At 41.6% G+C, this 20,781-nt stretch overlaps 1 protein-coding gene across 1 annotated transcript in view; it reads left to right on the plus strand.

Moving 5' to 3' along the window:
• Positions 1 to 20,781, plus strand: part of spire1a (spire-type actin nucleation factor 1a) — a 245,118-nt gene that overhangs the window by 139,260 nt on the left and 85,077 nt on the right. The window contains exon 11 of the mRNA XM_041241878.1: positions 8,396 to 8,486. Within this exon, the coding sequence (XP_041097812.1) occupies positions 8,396 to 8,486 (91 nt within the window). The remainder of the gene's footprint in view (positions 1 to 8,395; positions 8,487 to 20,781) is intronic.

Consider the following 20,781-nt stretch of genomic DNA (forward strand, 5'->3'; position numbering starts at 1 on the left):
AGTAGTGAATGCCATAAATTATAAGAAATTAAGGCTACCATTCATATAACTCTAGATGGTCATGCTATTCATAAAAGGTACTATAAAGTCCAATTATTTACCAGGTTGAATTTTAGATGTGTTCATAGTAGGGTGAAAGTTAAAATCCCAAGCCAATCAACTTTAAAGACTAAGCCTCAGATTGATACATCATCAGTAAGGCTGTATTTTTTTAACAGTTATCATGGATTCCACGATTTCTGTGAAACGTACCCATTGCCGTTTTAATATTTAGTTCCCTGTGAAAATTCCCTTTTCTGAAAGAATAGTGTAAATATACATATTTATCACGTCCAAATAAATACAGCAAGTGTTTACCTTACTGATACACAACCTGTTTAACTGGAACCTGGCAACTGGTTTAGTTTGCTTCCGGTAAATGATTGAATACACTACATAGCGCTGCACAATTCATTTAAAATGTAGTCAACGAAAAATACACTAGCTGCATCAAAGATCTGAAATATTTCTGCTAAAGAACGCTCTTTCCATCCCTCATTACATCCCTAAAGTAGACAAATCTAAATGTAAAACTAAATTGCCAAAATGGTTTAATAGATCAATTAAAAAAAATATTCAGCGAAAAAAGGCACTTTACAGAGCATTAAAAAAGGACCAAAAAGAAAGTACACAGAAAGAGTACACAGAACTGCAAATGCAAGTCAAAAAGGAAGTTAGAAAGGCCAAGAGAGAAATAGAAATGAACATTGCTAAGGGAGCTAAAACCAATTCCAAAATGTTTTTCCAATATTACAACAGCAAGAGAACTTTCAAAGACGAGGTTAAATGTCTATGAGATACAAATGGCAAAATCATAGATGAAGAAAAAAATAAATAGCAAATATATTAAATGATTACTTTCCACAAGTTTTTACAAAGGAAGATACTGACAACATGCCCCACATGTCATCCAGTTCCTATCCAGTTTTAAATAACTTTAGCATAACCGAAGCAGAAGTCTTAAAGGGACTAGGAGCTCTTAAAATAAACAAATCCCCTGGACCAGATGAGATCCTCCCAATAGTACTCAAAGAAATGAAAGAAGTAATTTACAAACCGCTAACCAAGATCATGCAGCAGTCTCTTGACACAGGGGTGGTACAGACAGACTGGAAAATTGCAAACGTAATACCGATCCACAAAAAGGGAAACAAAACTGAACCAGGTAACTACAGACCAGTAAGCCTGACTTCTTTTATATGCAAACTTATGGAAACTATAATAAGATCCAAAATGGAAAATTACCTATATGGTAACAGGGTCCTGGGAGACAGTCAGCATGGTTTTAGGAAAGGGAGATCATGTTTAACTAACGCTTGATTTTTTGGAGGATGCAACATCAGTAATGGATAATTGCAAAGCATATGACATGGTTTATTTAGATTTCCAGAAAGCTTTTGACAAAGTCCCGCACAAAAGATTAATTCTCAAACTGAACGCAGTTGGGATTCAAGGAAACACATGTACATGGATTAGGGAGTGGTTAACATGTAGAAAACAGAAAGTACTGATTAGAGGAGAAATCTCAGAATGGAGTGTGGTAACCAGTGGAGTACCCCAGGGATCAGTATTAGGTCCTCTGCTATTCCTAATCTACGTTAATGATTTAGATTCTGGTATAGTAAGCAAACTTGTTAAATTTGCAGACGAGTGGCAAACACTGTTGTAGCAGCAAAGGTCATTCAAAATGATCTAGACAAGATTCAGAACTGGGCAGACACATGGCAAATGACATTTAATAGAGAAAAGTGTAAGGTACTGCACGCAGGAAATAAAAATGTGCATTATAAATATCATACAGGAGATACTGAAATTGGAGAAGGAATCTATGAAAAAGACCTAGGAGTTTTTGTTGACTCAAATGTCTTCATCTAGACAATGTGGGGAAGTTATAAAAAAGGCCAACAAGATGCTTGGATACATTGTGAAAAGTGTTGAATTTAAATCAAGGGAAGTAATGTTAAAACTGTACAATGCACTAGTAAGACCTCATCTTGAATATTTTGTGCAGTTCTGGTCACCTCGCTATAAAAAAGATATTGCTGCTCTAGAAAGAGTGCAAAGAAGAGCGACCAGAATTATTCTGGGTTTAAGGCATGTCATATGCAGACAGGCTAAAAGAATAGAATCTGTTCAGTCTTGAACAAAGAAGTCTACACGGCAACTTAATTCAATCATTCAAAATTCTAAAAGGTATGACAGTGTCGACCCAAGGGACTTTTTCGATCTGAAAAAAGAAACAAGGACCAGGGGTCACAAATGGAGATTAGACAAAGGGGCATTCAGAACAGAAAATAGGAGGCACTTTTTTACACAGAGAATCGTGGGGGTCTGCAATCAACTCCCCATTAATGTTGTTGAAGCTGACACCAAGGGATCCTTCAAGAAGCTGCTTGATGAGATTCTGGGATCAATAAGCTACTAACAACCAAACGAGCACGATGGGCCGACTGGCCTCCTCCCATTTGTAAACTTTCTTATGATGTTATATTCTTTCCCAGTACAAAAGTACATGTCTGTTGATATTTTTACATTTATGTTTTTATTTTGTTTGATAATTTACTTATGGTAAAAACAGAATGCATTTTAAAGACAGATATAAAATATTAAATATTCTACAATTAAGCATTTCCTGTTTTTCAGGTAAGCATTTAAATAGTTAGGAACACCTGTTGTATAAAAACCCCTGAGACTTTTGAAAGTGACAACACATTTTTTTCCAGTTTTAATACAATGTTTAATTGTGAAATATCTTGAAATGCCTATTCTTAGACTGTGAAATGCCATTAAATAAGTAATTTTTGTACAGTGAAAAAATATACAGCCCTAATATTAGTCCAGGCTAGGGAGCAGGTCTCACAGTGGTTTTACAAAATTCTGGAGGAACTGATCAATTCTATGTATAATGGGATGCCTTTTTTAATCACTTTGTATACACAGTAAAACGTTAGGTTATTACCATAACCCTGGTTCACTGAAAAGAGAATAACAACCATTACCGAACAGGAAGAACCTCTCTCACCATCAATCTTTGAGCAAATATACAAAAGCTGCCCTATTAGGGCCCTACTATGAGGGGGGAAGTTTCTTTTGAAAACAGAGGTCAGCTGGGGACATGACCTCAAAGGGTAATGGTTGTCATTCTTTTTTCAGGAAACCAGGATTATGGTAATAACCTAACGTTCCCTTTCAATTCGAATGACAACCATTACCAAATGGGAAAGCTGTACCAAAGCTGTCGTTGCTCCAGATTACCGACAGTACAGCCCCACGGCGATAGCAACAGAGCCCACATGACGCCTAAGGGCATGCCGCCTGCAAAACTCTAGAGCCCAGAGAGGGTCTTGTTCGGTTTGTCACATCAAGGCAGTAAAAACGCACAAATGTCCATGTAGCAGCATTGCATAACTCATCTAAGAAGGCGCCATGAAGGAAAGCCCACGAAGTTGCCTTTCCCCTGGTAGAATGGGCCGTAATGTCCCCCGGTAACGGGGTCCGTCTGTTCATACGCCAAGCGTATTGCATCTGTCACCCAGTGCGCTAGACGTTGCTTCGATAGGGCCTGACCTCTAGAGCGGGATCCATAGCAGACAAACAGCTGGTTGGACTGTTTCCAGGACTCCGTCTTATCTAATTAACATACCATATGTTGTCTGCGGTCCTCCTCTGACTCGTGCAGGGGAGATCTGAAAGTTTCCAAAACCACTGATTGGTTAATATGGAATGAGGATACCACCTTTGGCAAAAAGGATGCATTTGTTCTTAATGTTACCCGCGAGTCACTTCCAGTCAAAGCTATACATGTGTCATCGATGGACAGCGCATGAAGCTCACTTACTTGTCTGGCAGACATAATGGCTATTAAAAATGCCACTTACAATGAAACAGGGCACAGTCCTGCTGAGCGACATGGGCTCAAATGGGGGACCCATAAGGGCCCGCAGTACCAGTTCTAGATCCCACTTGGGGACTATATTTTTCATGGGAGGACGAAGCCTCCAAGCCCCTTTAAGAAATTGCTCTGCCAGGAAGTTTGCCCCAGTGGACACAGAGTCAGTTTTTGTCACGGCACACTGATATTGCTGCCAGGTATACCTTCAAAGTGGACGCTGATTTTCCTGCGTCAAACAGGTGTTGTAAGAAGGTTAATATCATCTCAAGTCACCGGATCGTGACCTTCGGTAAGGCACCAGTTTTGGAAAACTTTCCATTTATATGAGTACTGGGCTCTAGTGCTGGGCGCCATAGCAGACTGTAGTGTTTCTACTACTGCATCTGGCAGACCTCGTCTGAATAGATGGCTCCGTTCAACGGCCAGACCCAGAGTTGGAGCTGGGCTGGGTTCGGGTGCCATAATAGCCCCTCCGCTTGGCTCAGGAGGTCCTTGCGCAGCGGGAGCTGCCACAGCTGATCCGACAACATGTCGGAGAGGAGAGCAAACCAGGAACATCTCGGCCATCTGGGTGCAACCAGCCGCTCTCCACCCTGATCCTCTCTAGTGTCATGGGTATTAATGGTAGCGGAGGGAATGCATACAAGAACCCCTGTGGCCAAGGGTGAACTAGCACGTCTACTCTCAGGGGGCCTCCATCTCTGCCCATGGAGAACCATAGGGGACAATAAGTGGACTTGGCTGTGGCAAAGAGGTCGACTCTTGCCAGTTGAAACCTCCTCTGGACAGGAGGTCTGCTGCCTTGTTGTCCACACAGGGGAGGTGAACTGCCCTGATGGAACGCAAGTTTCTGTGCGTCCAGGACAGGAGTCTGTGCGGTGCGTGGTGAAGGCCCGGTGAGCGCAGGCCGCCTTGGTGATTTATGTAGGCTACCACTGTGGTGGTGTTCGTCCGGACTAACGCCTGTTTGTGTGCTGATTGCTGGCGAAAATGTGATAACGCCAGGCTCACTGCTTGCTGCTTTTGCTAATTTATGTGTGCTTGCTGCCAGTGTTCCTTCCACTGACCTCTTATTGGAGGGTCAAAGAAGGGATGTGTCTGGAGGCATCTGTAGTGACCACTTCCCTTCTGTGAGGGGATCTGAGGGGAGATCCAAGGTGCAGATTGCCGGGACGGAGCCACCACTCCAGTGTCTTCCGGCATTGTTTGGACACTCGCACCAGCCAGTACCAATCTCAGACCAGGTGCGCCTTGAGCGTATTCACCCGGGCTTGAAGCGGGTGCATTCTCAGCACCCCTAGTGGAAGGATTCTCGAGGCAGCTGCCACCAGCCCCAACAACCTTTGATATAGTTTGACCTGTAGGAGAGCGTCCTTTCTGAATAGGGAGAGTGTGGTCTCCAACGACCGAATCCTGTCTTCTGACGGTGAGGCAAGCATGCTCATAGAGTTCAGTTTGATCCTCAGGGACACTGTGGACTGAGACGGTACGAAGTTGCTCTTCTGTTGATGTATTGAGAGCCCTAACTTCACCACATGATCTATGACCTGTTTTGTGTGCACCTCTGCGCATGCTTTTGACTGCGCGCAAACCAACCAATCGTCCAGATAGTTTAGGATCCAAATACCCCACAGCCTGAGTGGAGCCAGTGCTGCATCCATGCACTTTGAAAATGTGCGGGGCGCCAACGAGAGGCCAAATGGCAGCACTCGGAATTCGTACGTGTTGCCTTGAAAGGTGAAACGCAGATATTTTCTGTGCGCGGAACGGATCGGGACGTGAAAATAGGAGTCTTGCTGGTCGATTGATGTGAACCAGTCGCCCGGTTGGACGGACTAGAGGATACACTGTGCTGTCAACATGTTGAACTTCCTCTGTTTAAGGAACAAGTTGAGGACCCTGAGGTCCATAATTGGTCTGAAACCGCTGTCCCTTTTGGGCATCAGGAAGTACGTGGAGTAAAAGCCGCTGAGGGCATTGCTTGGATCTACCAAGCACACAGCGTTCTTCTGTTGAAGATTGGCGATCTCCTGTTGAAGGAGTATCGCCCTCGCTGGTTCGACGGTGGTGAGGAGCACACCCTTGAAGGGTGGCAGACCTATGCGGATTTGTAGACCGTATCTGTGTCTCATAGTCGATAGCACCCAGGAGTCCTGGATGCAGCCTTGCCATGGGTCAGTCCGGTTGTGGGGGGGGGGCGTTGGTGGCAGCCGGGGCCCCTCAGGGGCAGTCTCCCTTGGGCTTGAGGGGGCGGGTCTTTCTTAGGCCCCGGCCTCTGTCTCCAGCCGGACAACCGGTTACCTCTGGCCTGCAGTGGTCCCCTGCCGCTGGCCCTGCCTCTGCCCGATTGTCTACTCTGGGGTAGAGGGTGGTTTTCAGACCCTTTTACCCCAGCAGGCTGTGCATGCCACCTTGGGTGCTGATTGTAAGCCGGAAGTCTTGAACTTTGAGGCAACCTCCGTGGCCTTGTGGGACCTCTCAAGGCTCACATCAGTGGTCACCCCGAAAGTCTGCCCCAGTGTAATGGAGGCATCCAGCAGCACCACCTTCTTGGTCTCTATGACCTTGGGTTGCGTCAGCTACAAATGCCGGCGAGCGGCGGCGAGCGGCGGCGAGCGGCCACCATCGCCGCCAGCAACCTCCCTGATGCCTGACCTAACTCCCCAGTTAGCTCAGTCATCACCTTAGCCACCGCCTGGAGCACCCCTGTGTTTGCCTCCGTGGCTCTGTCCTGCAGCCTGTCCGCCAACTGGCTCTGGTAGAGTACCAGAATGGCCATGGTATTTGCAAGGCTTTGATGGGCATGTTGGGTCCTTGTCCTCCTTGGTGAAGTTGGAACCTTGCACCAGTACCGTGACCGTGTCCCCGATGGTGGGGAACGTGCCTAGGCCTGCTTCTTGGGCTCCTGCAGTGTGCAGCCAAGACTCACCTGTTCTGGAGGCTGAAAGTGCAGACACTGAGTTGCCCCAGGAGGAGTGCACCAAATTTAGGAAGTCCTGGCATAAGGGGAGGGTGTGCTGTGGGTGCCCTCTCTGCTGGAGGGAAGATGGTTCCCCTTTTCCTCCTGTTCCGCCGGCCATGGGACAGGGATAGGGTTGCTCTCCGTCGCTTTGTTCTCCTTGAGAACTTCCGACAGGGAGAGCAGTCCAGCTCACCTGCCAGTGCCTTGGCAGCTTGTTCTGGCCCGAGGCACCTGGCGCAGGGTCTATGTTCATCCTGCCTGGGCAGCTTAGCTGAGCACTGGTCACACTGGTGGAAGCCAGCTGATCCAGATGACTGCACCGACATGTTTGCAGTTTTTTTTAAACTGTTGTGCTCAATGCGCAGCAGACGCATTTTTAAATGATTCATCGGTGCCGAATTAGTCAGTGCTGGGATCGATGTCGAGGCGAGCGCTGTCGGTGCCAAAGTTGGCATCAAGGTGCACGAGGTCGGTGTCGAGTTGATCGGCGCCAAGATCGATGCCGACGTGTAGAGCGGTCGATGCCGGGCTGTTAGACGGTCTCAAAGAGGTTCGCCGGTGCCGGAAACAGCGCCGAGAAATGCGCTGCCGATGCCGAAACAGTCGGTGCCGAGTGGACCTGTTCCAAGGTTGGTGCCGATAGTACTCACGGTCGGGGCCAAGCTGTAGGCGGTGCCGAAGATGTTTACACCGGTGCCGAGTCAATCAAGACTGGGTAGGCACTGTTTCTTCAACCTTGCGATGGGTGGAAAAACCGCAGTCGATGCCGGGGTATGCATCCGATTCAATCGGAGTGGTCGATGAGGGCAAGTGCAGCCGCGCCTAGCCCGAGGATTGATGAGGTTATGGCCCGAGCTATTATTTTTTTTTGGTTGTTGGTCGCTGTGACCGATTAAATTGGTGTAGAGGACGACGCCGTGAGCCCGCAGGGTCTCCTTACAGCACCACAACAGCTCTCACACGGTGTATCAACTACACAAAGCCTCGTGTAGTGAGAGAGTAATGGTCGCTCGCTAATCCCTGAAGAGGGGTCAAACCAGCTCTAGCAAGAAAACTGACGTGGGAATTATAGCGGGAGCAGAGTTACTAATGCTCAAAAGCATTATTGCCATGGATTTAATAATTTATTTGGAAAACCAAATAAATCAGCCAAATTCGGAACACAAAAGCAGAAGCAATTTACGACCTGTTTCAGAGAGATGAGAGAGAAAATGGCGATGTGCTACTGTGAGGACGTCTCTCTTCAGCAGGAGGTGGACGGGACTTCTCCCTCACAGCTGGGTCCTGATAGGGCAGCTTTTGTGTATTTGCTCAGAGATTGATGGTCAGAGAGGCTCTTTCCGTTCAGTAATGGTTGTCATTTGAATTGAAAGGGAACTGGGGATGCACTGAATCTAGGGTACATGGTGATATGGTTATGGTGGATGTAGGTCATGGTGAGATACTGATAGTTTTGCCAGCCGGGAAGTATGTTACTGACATGCTTGTTATGATCCTTACAGGAAGAGTGCAGTCACAGGTCTGCAAGCAGCACCAGTGTATCTACATCACAGATGGAGGATACTTCTCCAGAATCTGCTGTTGGCAAAAAGAGTAAGCATCGTAAATGGCTAATTCATTTTTATTATGTGAGAGTAGCTGTTTAGTTCATGCTAACATTGGATTTGGCTTTTGCCAAGATAAAATGAGATAGTTGTGAGTATGGCTGTAATACAGGGTACATTTTGACCTTCGAAGGTTCAAACCTTCGATTGTACTAATTTGCATAATATACTAGTGACCTTCATCATAGGTACTAGTTTATATTTGATTGAAATCATATTATTTTACAGGTAATCCATGTAAATTAAAAAGAAAAACAGTAATCATGTTTTTGTAATTTAAATAAAAATACACGTGTTTGTGTGCACGTAATTGATGCTGCTTGCGATACTCATACGTATACAGATTGTTAGACGATGATGCAATTTTCTGTTATCGATTATCGGCTGAATAAGTAAAATATATTATATAAAATATAAAAAGTCTCGTAACGTGTCTTGTTATTGCTAACTTGTTTACAAAATAAAAAAGAAAAGCGTTTCAAAAAATGCTTTCTAGCAATTTAAAAATATCAGCTGTTGAACAGTTTCACATTTGAAACCCCCACTTGAGCTCTTCATATACAGCAATTGCAACCTTTATAAAATAATGATTAATAATATTTATACTTTATTACAATGCAGGGTACCCTGACTTATGTTTTATAACATTTATTCCCCTGGTCCCACCCTAGTCTGTTGAAAATAAATGCAGGTTTTCTCTAAAAAACATAGCTCAACGAAATACTAAGTGAACATATTTTTGCAAAATAAATGAGAGGTTCTTTTTTCTGTTTTCTATCTTTCTGAAACCCATTTCTTAGACACTGTAGAGGTGCCTGGTAGGGATGTGTACCAGACCGGGCACCATGAGTGGTCCGATCCAAAGCTTTGGAAGTCCAGTACAGGTCTGGTCCACCTTAGGAAAGTCCAGTCCAGACAGTGGACTGTTATGCGGCTGGTCTACTGTGACAAAGTGCCTGCCCCTGTCTATTTTCTGTATATGTTGCGTGTGGTGTGTTAAATGTTGGTGTATAGGCATTGATACACGGGATATAAATGGGTCTGTGTTTCACGTGTGTTTAAAAATGTATAATTGTGTTTAGGCACGGGATTGTACATCACTTCACGTGCATTTAAAGTAGTAAATATGTGAGCACGAGGTTGCACATAATTAATTCACGTGCTGGGATTCAAGTGAATAATTAATTGGTAATTGAATCCCAGCACAGCAGTATATATAGATGCATGTTTTACTCACGCGGGGTTGTTGGGTGTTTGGTGAGTAGGGAACGGGAGAGAGAGGAGGAGAAAGAGTAAGAGTTTATAATCAATTGCTATTGCGTGCTGGTGGGACCAGCGCGATACTTGTTTATTTAACTCACCGTGTTTGTTAGTGTGTCGATCTGCTCAACGTGTTTGTTTAGTCCGTTTTTTTGTCTTTTTGTTTTGGCATAAAATGCCGTGTCCTGCCTTTTGTCTGTTTAAACTTTTTATTTGCAATAAACCGACGCAAGCAAGCGTCCTCATCATTTCACCTCATCTGTCCTGTCTCTGTGTATTTATTTCCTGGTTCTGACGTCTCCACTCAGCCGTCTTTGTGACATCTACCTTCTATATTTTATACAAGCACTGGGCCCACTAGCATTTTTCTCTCTGTGTTTTAAAGTGGTTGGAACAAGGGCAATGTTGTAAAGAATTAAAAAGCTCAAAAAAATAAATAACTAAAAAAAATTTTAAAAATTAAAAAAAAAAAAAAAATTCTTTGCCAGGTAACAAGGATTTCGTATTGTTCCGGTGTTGGTGCTTGCTCCAGGGATCAGTTTATTTGCAGCCTCCCTGGCCTCACTCAACACAAAGGTGCCGATGCTATCTCCAGGGATCAACCAAAGTGTGGCTTTCCTAGCATTACATCATGGCAACCGTCTGGCTTGATGGAGCACTTGGCAGGGGTCATCAAGCGGACACCCAGCCTACTTTACTTACCTCAGCCACCCATTCCTTTTTATTGAAGTTAACTTCCTCCATCACTTCTCTTTTGAGCTCACCAATTGGTCTCTCTTTTCCTCAAATGGGTTGTTACTTCTCTCTCTCTACTCGGATAGAGCCTTTACTATACACCGCAACTCCTGTCCACAGACAACCCTCCTGTACTGGATAAACCTGGACCCACCATCCCTGCTTTTCCACCTAAGCAGCTAACTCAGCATATAAAACTAACTTAATTTTATGTGCCTCATCCACAGAATCCACCAATGCTACGGTTTGCGCCACCGAGAAAACAAGGTGTGCTGAGACTGACCACAGGACAATGTCAGGTCAAAGGGTAGTTGTAGCAGTCTCTGATGAGAAAATAAGGCACTGGCCAACATCTCTAGCAGAATCCAGTTGTCCAGTTGTGAATCTTAGTTCTAATAACCTTTCCTGTTGGTTGCTGTCCTGGATGGAGAAATGTCGTTCTGTGTTTGTAGGTGCTAGCTAATGTTGATATTGGTGACGAGCTTTTGATATTATTACAGTGTTCTTCCAGTGCTAATGCCATGCATCGCAACACCTGGTCATGACGCTAAGTAAAGCAACCCTGGCTCAGCAACCTTACACCCTGTAAGAATGTGCTTCATGGTAGCCAGTGATTAACAGAAAGGACATACAGGGTTCTCCCCTACCCACATTTTCAGGTTCTGTGGTGATGGGAGGACACCATGTCTGGACCTGATTACGAAGCTGAAATTCCTCATTTACGTTGTCCACAGCCAATCTTACACTATTCCACATTCTCCCATCTCATCCATTCTCCATGCTTAGCCTGGGACACTGCCTTGATACACCTCGTCCTCTCCTCTTGCTTTTGCACTTCATTGACTAACAATTTCTTCCTTTCAGCTGGAACTGCTTTGTGCCATCTCGGAGAGGAGCTTAATTGACAAAGGCTTCCTTTTTCCTGTTATAATTGTCCGATGATACAAGGGTCAGTCTGTGCATCTTCCCACACATCCTTTGCTATCCACTTTCTCCCAGTAATCACTACAAGTTCTACCTCCCTCACACACTTGTCGTGCAATCCCATCTGTGTCATTTCCAGCCGAACTTTAGCACTATTGAATTCTTGACTTAGGGCTGAGACTGGCAGCTGCAGTTTCCCCTTACATTAGCATGTTACCATGCTAAGGCATCATGGTATGAAGAATAATTTGTGCCAAAATTAAAAAAAAAAAAAAAAAGAAATAAAAAACCAAATTTTGTTTTTTATTTCTTTATTTATTTCGTCTTAATTTTGGCACAATCTTTTCACCCTTGTATTTCGAGCTAGCATCAATAATTCTCGATGGGCTGGACCATAAGTGAATCGGTGATCTACTAACTTTGCCTGGTCGTGGTGCTTCTGTTTACGGAATCTGCTTTTCTCTGTATTGTCAGTGTCGTAATGTTTGTTTTGTTAAGAAAGGCTAAGACATGTAATATGCCCATTTTAATTGTGTTTTTCAAATAATGACTACATCGTCATTGCGTTCTAAATAAACCATTTAATCATCATTACATTTAGAAAGGCAGTAGTTAATGCTCTTACGTTTCCATATAATATAACAAAAGCAGCAATCGTTAACTATTTTCGGTATGAAGTGTATGTAAAAAAAAGAAAAGACAATCTGCAAGCATTGTTGGGAATGATCTTGATGTTAGCGTATTTTAAAAATATTGCTTGATACTCTCTGATTAATATACTGCCCTCCGCTTCTTTGGAAACTGTTCAATTTGTTTCCATTGCAACAATACTGTTAGAACGGAACCCTATACAAATGTACCACTGGATTTTGGAACAAGGTCGGATGGTATTTGTAAAAGTACAGCTGTATTGTATAATATGTGTATCCTACACCATCAATGTACAATTCCCTGTGTTACAATAATGCAGTACAACCATAATAATAATAGTATAGCTACACTATAGAACCGTGGCACATTTTTATAGGGGTATAGCTTCACACAATCTACATTTACTCAATCGTATTAGTAAAATTAAGAATAATGTGTGTCATTGTCATCTTATTTACAATGTAAAATTGACATGCTTACATGTCTGTACAGGTTAGCCTAGGTATATGCAATAAAATATAAGAAGCTGAATTCAGGTAGTTTAGTCTCTCATTATTTGCATCCCAGTTTTTTGTTCTGTCCTTTAAGCTGATATACCAATTGATATATCAAAGTTGAATGATTATCCCTTGAAGTACCTTTTGGTTATATTATGTTGACCTGTTTTTTGTCTGTGAGTATCCCACAAGGACCATCCCTTCTACAAGTGCATGTAACCTGGCCCAACATGGATTTGTGTGGCACATATGGCAATGGAGTTTGTAAATCATAGCTAAATATCCCTGTGCTATGTATTTACATATCCTAAATGAAATACAAACTGAAATTAGAATTTCAATGTAGATATAAAATAAAAATACAGGCCTGAATAAACCATTGTGCAATCAGTATATATATATATATATATATATATATATATATATATATATATATATATATATATTATTCTACAACTTCATTTGCAGCATGCACAAAGTGAATTAGATGTAGGGTATATTCACCCCTGCACATGTTCACATAGATATGTCAGCATGTGGATTAGTGTTTAGGGCTCTAGACTCTTGACAGGAGTGTTGAGGGTTCAAACCCAGGTGGAGCACTGCTGCTGTACCCTTGAGCCAGGTACTTTACAGATTGCTCCAGTAAAATACTAAGCTCTATAAATGGGTACAAATGCAAGTCACTTTAAATAAAAGCATCAGCTAAAAAATTATCTATAGCAATTTAAGTCCATACGTGAAACACACGCACGATACAGCAATTTATCATGTAGTCACAGCGGTGGTGATTAAATGGGTCTCTTTTAGCAAGGTGCAGTTGTATTGAAGTGAAAGCGGTTGCCTATAGGTACAGTTGATAGCTAAAAGTGGAATTTAAGACAAACCAAACCTAACCTTAACCCCAAACCCTAAATAACAAGCTGTGATGCAAATAAAAATCCAACTACTGTCTCATATTAAAGATTATAATCATTGAACACATCTGTGATGTTTGTTGGTATAGAAATGAATTAGTCTCAAGGGAGTGGATTTTATCTGTTCCTATTAAAATTGGAAGCTTTTTTGATTACATACACAACATACACATAGGGTAGCAGTGTAGAGTAGTGGTTAGGGCTCTGGACTCCTGACTAGAGGGTCGTGAGTTCAATCGCAAGTGGGGGACACTGCTGCTGTACCCTTGAGCAAGGTACTTTACCTAGATTGCCAGTGAAAACCCAGCTGTATAAATGGGTGATTGTATGTAAAAAAAATAATGTGATACATTGTAACAATTGTAAGTTGCCCTGTATAAGGGTGTCTGCTAAGCAATAATAATAATACCAAGGAGTCTTAACACTGGTTCATCCAAAAAACATACTGGTCAGGTTGATTGGTGTTCATGCTTGTGTGAGTGTGAGAGTTGGCCAGTGATGGACTGGTGTCCCATCCTGGGTGGAGTCCTGCCTTGCACTGTGTCTGCTGGGTTAAGCTCCAGCTCACCAAGACCCTGTATTGGTTATTGATGGTGGATGGATGGTTATTATCTGTAATAATGCATTTATTGACATCCACATTTTCTCCGATTTAATAAACATTTGGACTGAATGTGTTTTGCCCCACATAAATTGTCAAAATCCCACATCAAGTTTAATTTATACATTTAGTGGTGCACAATTCTGCTCCTCTAGAGTCACAGTCAGTCCAGCAGGTTTTTGTAGCTGTCTGTAAATCTCCAACTGCTTAAGAGCAAATAAAAGGGTTAAACTTGTCCAATTAAGCAAATTAATTCAAGTCAGGTAATGAAGGCCTCAGGGGGATCAAAAAATGAAAAACTTCTTGCCCCAGAGTTATGCAGCCCTGACAAAGTAGACGTTAACACAGTTGTGTGAAGGTTTTTTTTTTATTATTATTATTTCAAAGCACGTGTTTATGTTTTGATTGAAGTCCAGCTTTCCTGTCAACTGTGTACTATGAAAACAAACAAAGAAATCAAAATTGCAAACAGAGAACTTTATTACAAATATATAATGCAGTTTGGATGTAGTATTTACTTTTAGTTTCAAGTTAAACCATTGAAACTATTTTTTATTTTCAATAAACTATATTTATCCCAGGTCTGTTTGGGAGTCACCCTGGCTCTTTCCTATATCTTCATGCTGCATGCCACGGTCCTGTGAGCAGTATCCAGTGAAAGACTGGTCACTATAGAAGCCCCTGAGGATTCCTCTTGTACCACTACCTGCTGTAACAGATGAAGCAGGACAGGGGGTATGCAATCCTAAGAATGTTTAATTTAATGCAGAGACAGGATTAAAAAGCATCCCTGCCAAGCTAATTGTTTAATTGTTTTATTAATTTTTAATTTTCACCTGCACCTGGCTGTTATTGATAATTAGAGCCAGGTGCAGTGTTTAAAAGGAGTGCAGCCAGTCTGCTCTAGGTTGTTGCTGTGTGAAGAAGCCCGACTGAAGGTTGTAAAGGTATTGTGAAAAAAACATGTTTGGTTTTTGTGTGTAAAGTGTGTTGTATTGCATTACATGTCAGGTAAACATCTTAGCTGTCCTGCAAGTTAGACAGGGGCCTACATGTATGTAGTTAGTGCTTGTGAGACCTAGGTTTTTGTTTGTTTATTTTCTGTTGTAATAAATGTGTGTGGAAGCGCTGAAAATTCAAGTTTTCTTCGCTGGGTCACGTTTTAAAGGGGCACGAACCCGAACAACGGCCAAGCATGGTCACACTACATAACCTGGTCGAGTGTCTTTAAATGTGGTGCTGCAATGCAGGCACTCAGAAATAAAAAAAAAAACAACCTTGTAATACATAGGTTTTTTTTCAAATCTGTCCAATCTGAAATGCCTGTAAATAGGAAATATATACATATTAAATTGTTTGTTAGGCAAGAATCATCATAGGCATCAATAAACATGTGTTCTTGAATCCATTACCTGTGGTAATTCCCTAGTACACCTGTAAGACTGAAAACAAGCCTCTCTTAAACTCGCTAATACATAGTTGATTTTCACTTTTAAACAACTTGTAAAGGAACAGAAATTAAGCAGGGACATCATAATAACATAAGACATTCATGAATAGACCATGCAGCCCACCTGGCTTGCTCAGTTCCTATGGCTACATTGAAGCAGAATAAAACATTCTACTTAACAGGAATATATTTTTACTCAGTGGAAGTATTGAAAAGTATTATCAATCTAATCTTACTGTCAAGCCATGCAAAGTGGCACAGTCTTCTAAACTGCTGTGTCCCTACATAGCTCTGAATCTTTCACTTATTCAAATATGCAGGATCATCCTCCTCCAGCACCATCTCCATTAATATTTTTTCTAAAAAAAATTCCGGAAGCTGTCAAAACAAACAATTTTAGACTTTTTTAAAATTTTAGATAAAAGCTTACTTGTTTCTGAAAGAATTTTAAAAGTGATTAACCATTAGGTGAAGTACCCATTTTAGTTATTTTCAATTGTGAATACTGTTGTTATGACTTTCAATAGGAAACTCATTTTACGTTGTCAACCGTGTACCTGTAACAGATGCAAGTCTTGCAGCAAACAGTCCTTGATTTGGAGATGATCCTATAAAAAAAAAAAAAAAAGTGAAAGCAATGCTACATTTTTGGTTAAATTGACTGTTTTACATGAAATTGTAAAAATGTATGAGCCTCAGACTGTATACCCTCACCTTTATGGTACTGGCCTGGATTTCTTTTTCTAAAAATAAAAAGTACAGAAAAAGGAATAATTAAGTATTAGACTTAAATCTAAAATAAACACTCTTACTCCAGATACTAGATTCATATGTTCCACTGACAAAAATAATATACAAGATACATTTTATATTTTCTGCAATGCATGGCTTAACTGTGCATTTCTTTTTATGGACATCAAGCAAAAAAATATACCTGACTGTTGTGTCTTCACATGGGAAGTGTCCACCATGGAGGCCTGGTTTTCTTTGGTAACATGTACAATCTGCTCCTCCACCCCTAGCAACATTTCATTAGCATCGTCTGGCCAATGAGCAAAACGCTTTCCATGCCTGTTAAATACAAAGTGCAAATATATCCTCCACAACTCCAAACACAGGCACTCATTCACCTCCTATATATCATGCAATGGTAAAAGTAAAATGCTATTTTTTTTTTTTTTTACAAATACGTTTTTCAAAAACCTGCATATATTTTTTCCATTAACTTTGCCGTTATACACTGGAGGAAAAAAAAAGGTATGCAATTACATATACAAACCTAACATTGTTTTTACTACATGTCCTGCAAAAAAATATTTTTCAAAAGACTAAATCATCTATATGTTTGAAAAAAATTGTAAAGTACTGTAATAATCATACTGTATGGGGGATGATGTCCACTTAATTTTTTTAAAGGACACATTTGTTGATAGTAGGTCTCAAGGCAAGGCAATTACAACTTATAAAGATGAAGGTTCTCAAAGTACATGCAAAGTACCCCATGGAACTAAAGCCTTACCTCCCGAGACTGAAGTTTTCCATTAACAGCAAACAGCACCACTCTTGTATGGAAGGCATGTCTTGCTAGAAAAATGAAATAACTCCACTGCAAGAATCCACATGACCCATTTCCAGTTCTTCTGCGGTAGGCAATTCTGTACTTTTCACAATTCTGAAGAGTTGTTTTTGGATTTGGAAAAGGTGCCATTTAGCAGCACACTTGTGTGGACAGTCTTCCCAGCGACAGCGAGTGGAAGCGACAGCGAGTGGGAGAAGTGCAGGCGTGGGAAAGTACAGAGCAGTTTCGAAGCAGAAAGGAGAAATTGCATCTTGAATTGCTTTAATCAGAAAACAGAGGACATTGGGGAAACACAGCAGCAGCTCAAAGTCAAACAGCCGCGTGTGTTTTTCTGATAACAAACAAGCTGAAACTCGGAGCAGCTGATTCAAATTCAGCGCCGTTTTGAGACACGGGCGAGGGGAGGAGCCAACAGCACAGCAGAACAATGCAGTTAAACGAGGCAGTCTTCCCAGCGAGTGGGAGAAGTACAGGCGTGGAAAAGTACAGAGCAGTTTCGAAGCAGTTTGAAAGCAGGTTGACGGCTGCAGAAGAAACTAAACTTCAAAAAAAAAAACCTCAACATGGTCTTCAAGCCAGTAATCTGTGACACCTGCTTGATGTGGGAAATCCGAGAAAACCCAGCGGAGCTAAACCAAGTGTGCTTAAAGTGCCGCGCGATCCAGGATTTGCATAAACTAGTAAGTATGCTAGAAATGGAGCTGGAAGAAGTGAGACAGCAACAGGATCTTGAGGAACTGGCACACCCACAATTCATGGAAGTCTGCATCACCCCTAACAGACTGAAAGCCACCAGGGAGATAGAAGGTCAGAACAGCTGGGTTCAGGTAGGCAGAAGCAGGGAAAAAAAGAAACTTTGTCAAACACAACCACCAGAAATCAAAACAACCAACAGATTTGAGTCACTTCAGAATTTTGATGAGCAGAACCAACAACAAGAGAATGAAAGGAACAACATCCAGGACCCTATTGACAGTGGTGACCAGACAGCAAAAAGAAGGGAGGTCATGATTGTTGGGGACTCCATATTGAGAAACACAGCAAGTTCAATTCGCAGTTTGGACCCCCTTACTACAACAGTGTGCTGCCTTCCGGGAGCCTCGGTCAAGCACATCACTGAAAACGTGGACAGGCTCCTAGAACAAACAGGAGACGACCCGGTAGTAGTCGTCCACATCGGTACAAACAACATTGGAAGAGACAGACCAAAATCCCTGCAAAACAAATTCAGAGAGCTAGGAAGGAAATTAAAAGAGAAAACCAAAACTGTGGTATTTTCTGGTATACTACCGGCACCTTGCAAAGGACCATATGGACAGCTGGAAATAATTAATCAAAACGAATGGCTGAAGACGTGGTGCACACGGGAAGGCTTCACCTATCTTGATCATTGGACCACATTCTACAACGAGGACTATCTGTATAGACGGGATGGACTGCATTTAAATAACAAGGGAACTAGTCTACTCGGAGAAAAGATCCTCGAGCAGGTTCGGAAGCATTTAAACTAGAAAGGAAGGGGGGAGAAATCAACAAAAAAACAGAAGGGAGACCGCATCAAAACAAGAACAACAACTCAGGTAAGACAACCATTAAATGTATTTATCTAAATGCTAGAAGTATCAGAAACAAAATTCTAGAACTTGAAGCTACTGCACTAACAGGTAACTATGATGTGATAGGTGTTACAGAAACTTGGTTATCTGAGAGTGATGGGGACGAATATAATATTTGTGGGTATACACTGTATAGGAAAGACAGGCAGGACAGAAGAGGAGGAGGGGTAGCGCTATACATAAGAAACAGTCTTGAAGCCCAGGTGTTAAACCTGGACAAAGAAAATAAAACCGAATCAATATGGGTCAGAATAACAGACAAAAATTCAAAAGGCATAATAATAGGAGCATGCTATAGACCGCCAGATTCAGACGGTGAGCAAAATAATCTGTTATACAATGACATTAGAAATGTGTGTAGCAAAGGAGAAGCCATACTAATGGGGGATTTCAACTTCCCCCAAATAAAATGGGAAAACCCGGTGGGTAGCACGAAGGATGAAATTGAAATGGTGGAAATGACAAATGACTGCTTCCTAACACAATTTGTCAAGGCACCGACTAGAGGGGAGGCATGCCTTGATTTAGTCTTTTCAAATAACAAAGATAGAATAACTAAAACAGAGGTCAGAGAACCACTGGCAAACTCAGACCACAACATGGTCTCATTTGAAGTGTTTTTTAAATCCCCAAAAGTAATGACTAAAGCTAAGGTTTACAATTTTAGAAAAGCAAACTATGAAGGTATGAAACAGAGACTAACAGAAGTAGATTGGAGTAAAATAGAGAAAACACCCACAGAAGAAGGATGGTTGTTCTTTAAAAATGTAGTACTAGAGGCGCAAAACAATTATATCCCTAAAGTAGACAAATCTAAATGTAAAACTAAATTGCCAAAATGGTTTAATAGATCAATTAAAAAAAATATTCAGCGAAAAAAGGCACTTTACAGAGCATTAAAAAAGGACCAAAAAGAAAGTACGCAGAAAGAGTACACAGAACTGCAAACGCAAGTCAAAAAGGAAGTTAGAAAGGCCAAGAGAGAAATAGAAATGAACATTGCTAAGGGAGCTAAAACCAATTCCAAAATGTTTTTCCAATATTACAACAGCAAGAGAACATTCAAAGAGGAGATTAAATGTTTAAGAGATACAAATGGCAAAATCGTAGAGGAAGAAAAAAAAATAGCAAATATGTTAAATGATTACTTTTCACAAGTTTTTACAAAGGAAGATACTGACAACATGCCCCACATGTCATCCAGTTCCTATCCAGTTTTAAATAACTTTAGCATAACTGAGGCAGAAGTGTTAAAGGGACTAGGAGCTCTTAAAATAAACAAATCCCCTGGGCCGGATGAGATCCTCCCAGTAGTACTCAAAGAAATGAAAGAAGTAATTTACAAACCGCTAACCAAGATCATGCAGCAGTCTCTTGACACAGGGGTGGTACCGACAGACTGGAAAATTGCAAACGTAATACCGATCCACAAAAAGGGAAACAAAACTGAACCAGGTAACTACAGACCAGTAAGCCTGACTTCTATTATATGCAAACTTATGGAAACTATAATAAGATCCAAAATGGAAAATTACCTATATGGTAACAGGGTACTGGGAGACAGTCAACATGGTTTTAGGAAAGGGAGATTGTGCCTAACTAACTTGCTTGATTTTTTTGAGGATGCAACATCGATAATGGATAATTGCAATGCATATGACATGGTTTATTTAGATTTCCAGAAAGCTTTTGACAAAGTCCCGCACAAAAGATTAATTCTCAAACTGAACGCAGTTGGGATTCAAGGAAACACATGTACATGGATTAGGGAGTGGTTAACATGTAGAAAACAGAAAGTACTGATTAGAGGAGAAACCTCAGAATGGAGTGTGGTAACCAGCGGTGTATCACAGGGATCAGTATTAGGTCCTCTGCTATTCCTAATCTACATTAATGATTTAGATTCTGGTATAGTAAACAAACTTGTTAAATTTGCAGACGACACAAAAGTAGGAGGAGTGGCAAACACTGTTGCAGCAGCAAAGGTCATTCAAAATGATCTAGACAAGATTCAGAACTGGGCAGACACATGGCAAATGACATTTAATAGAGAA

The sequence above is a fragment of the Polyodon spathula genome, chromosome 3, assembly GCF_017654505.1.
Source record: "Polyodon spathula isolate WHYD16114869_AA chromosome 3, ASM1765450v1, whole genome shotgun sequence".
NCBI classification, from domain to species: Eukaryota; Metazoa; Chordata; class Actinopteri; order Acipenseriformes; family Polyodontidae; genus Polyodon; species Polyodon spathula.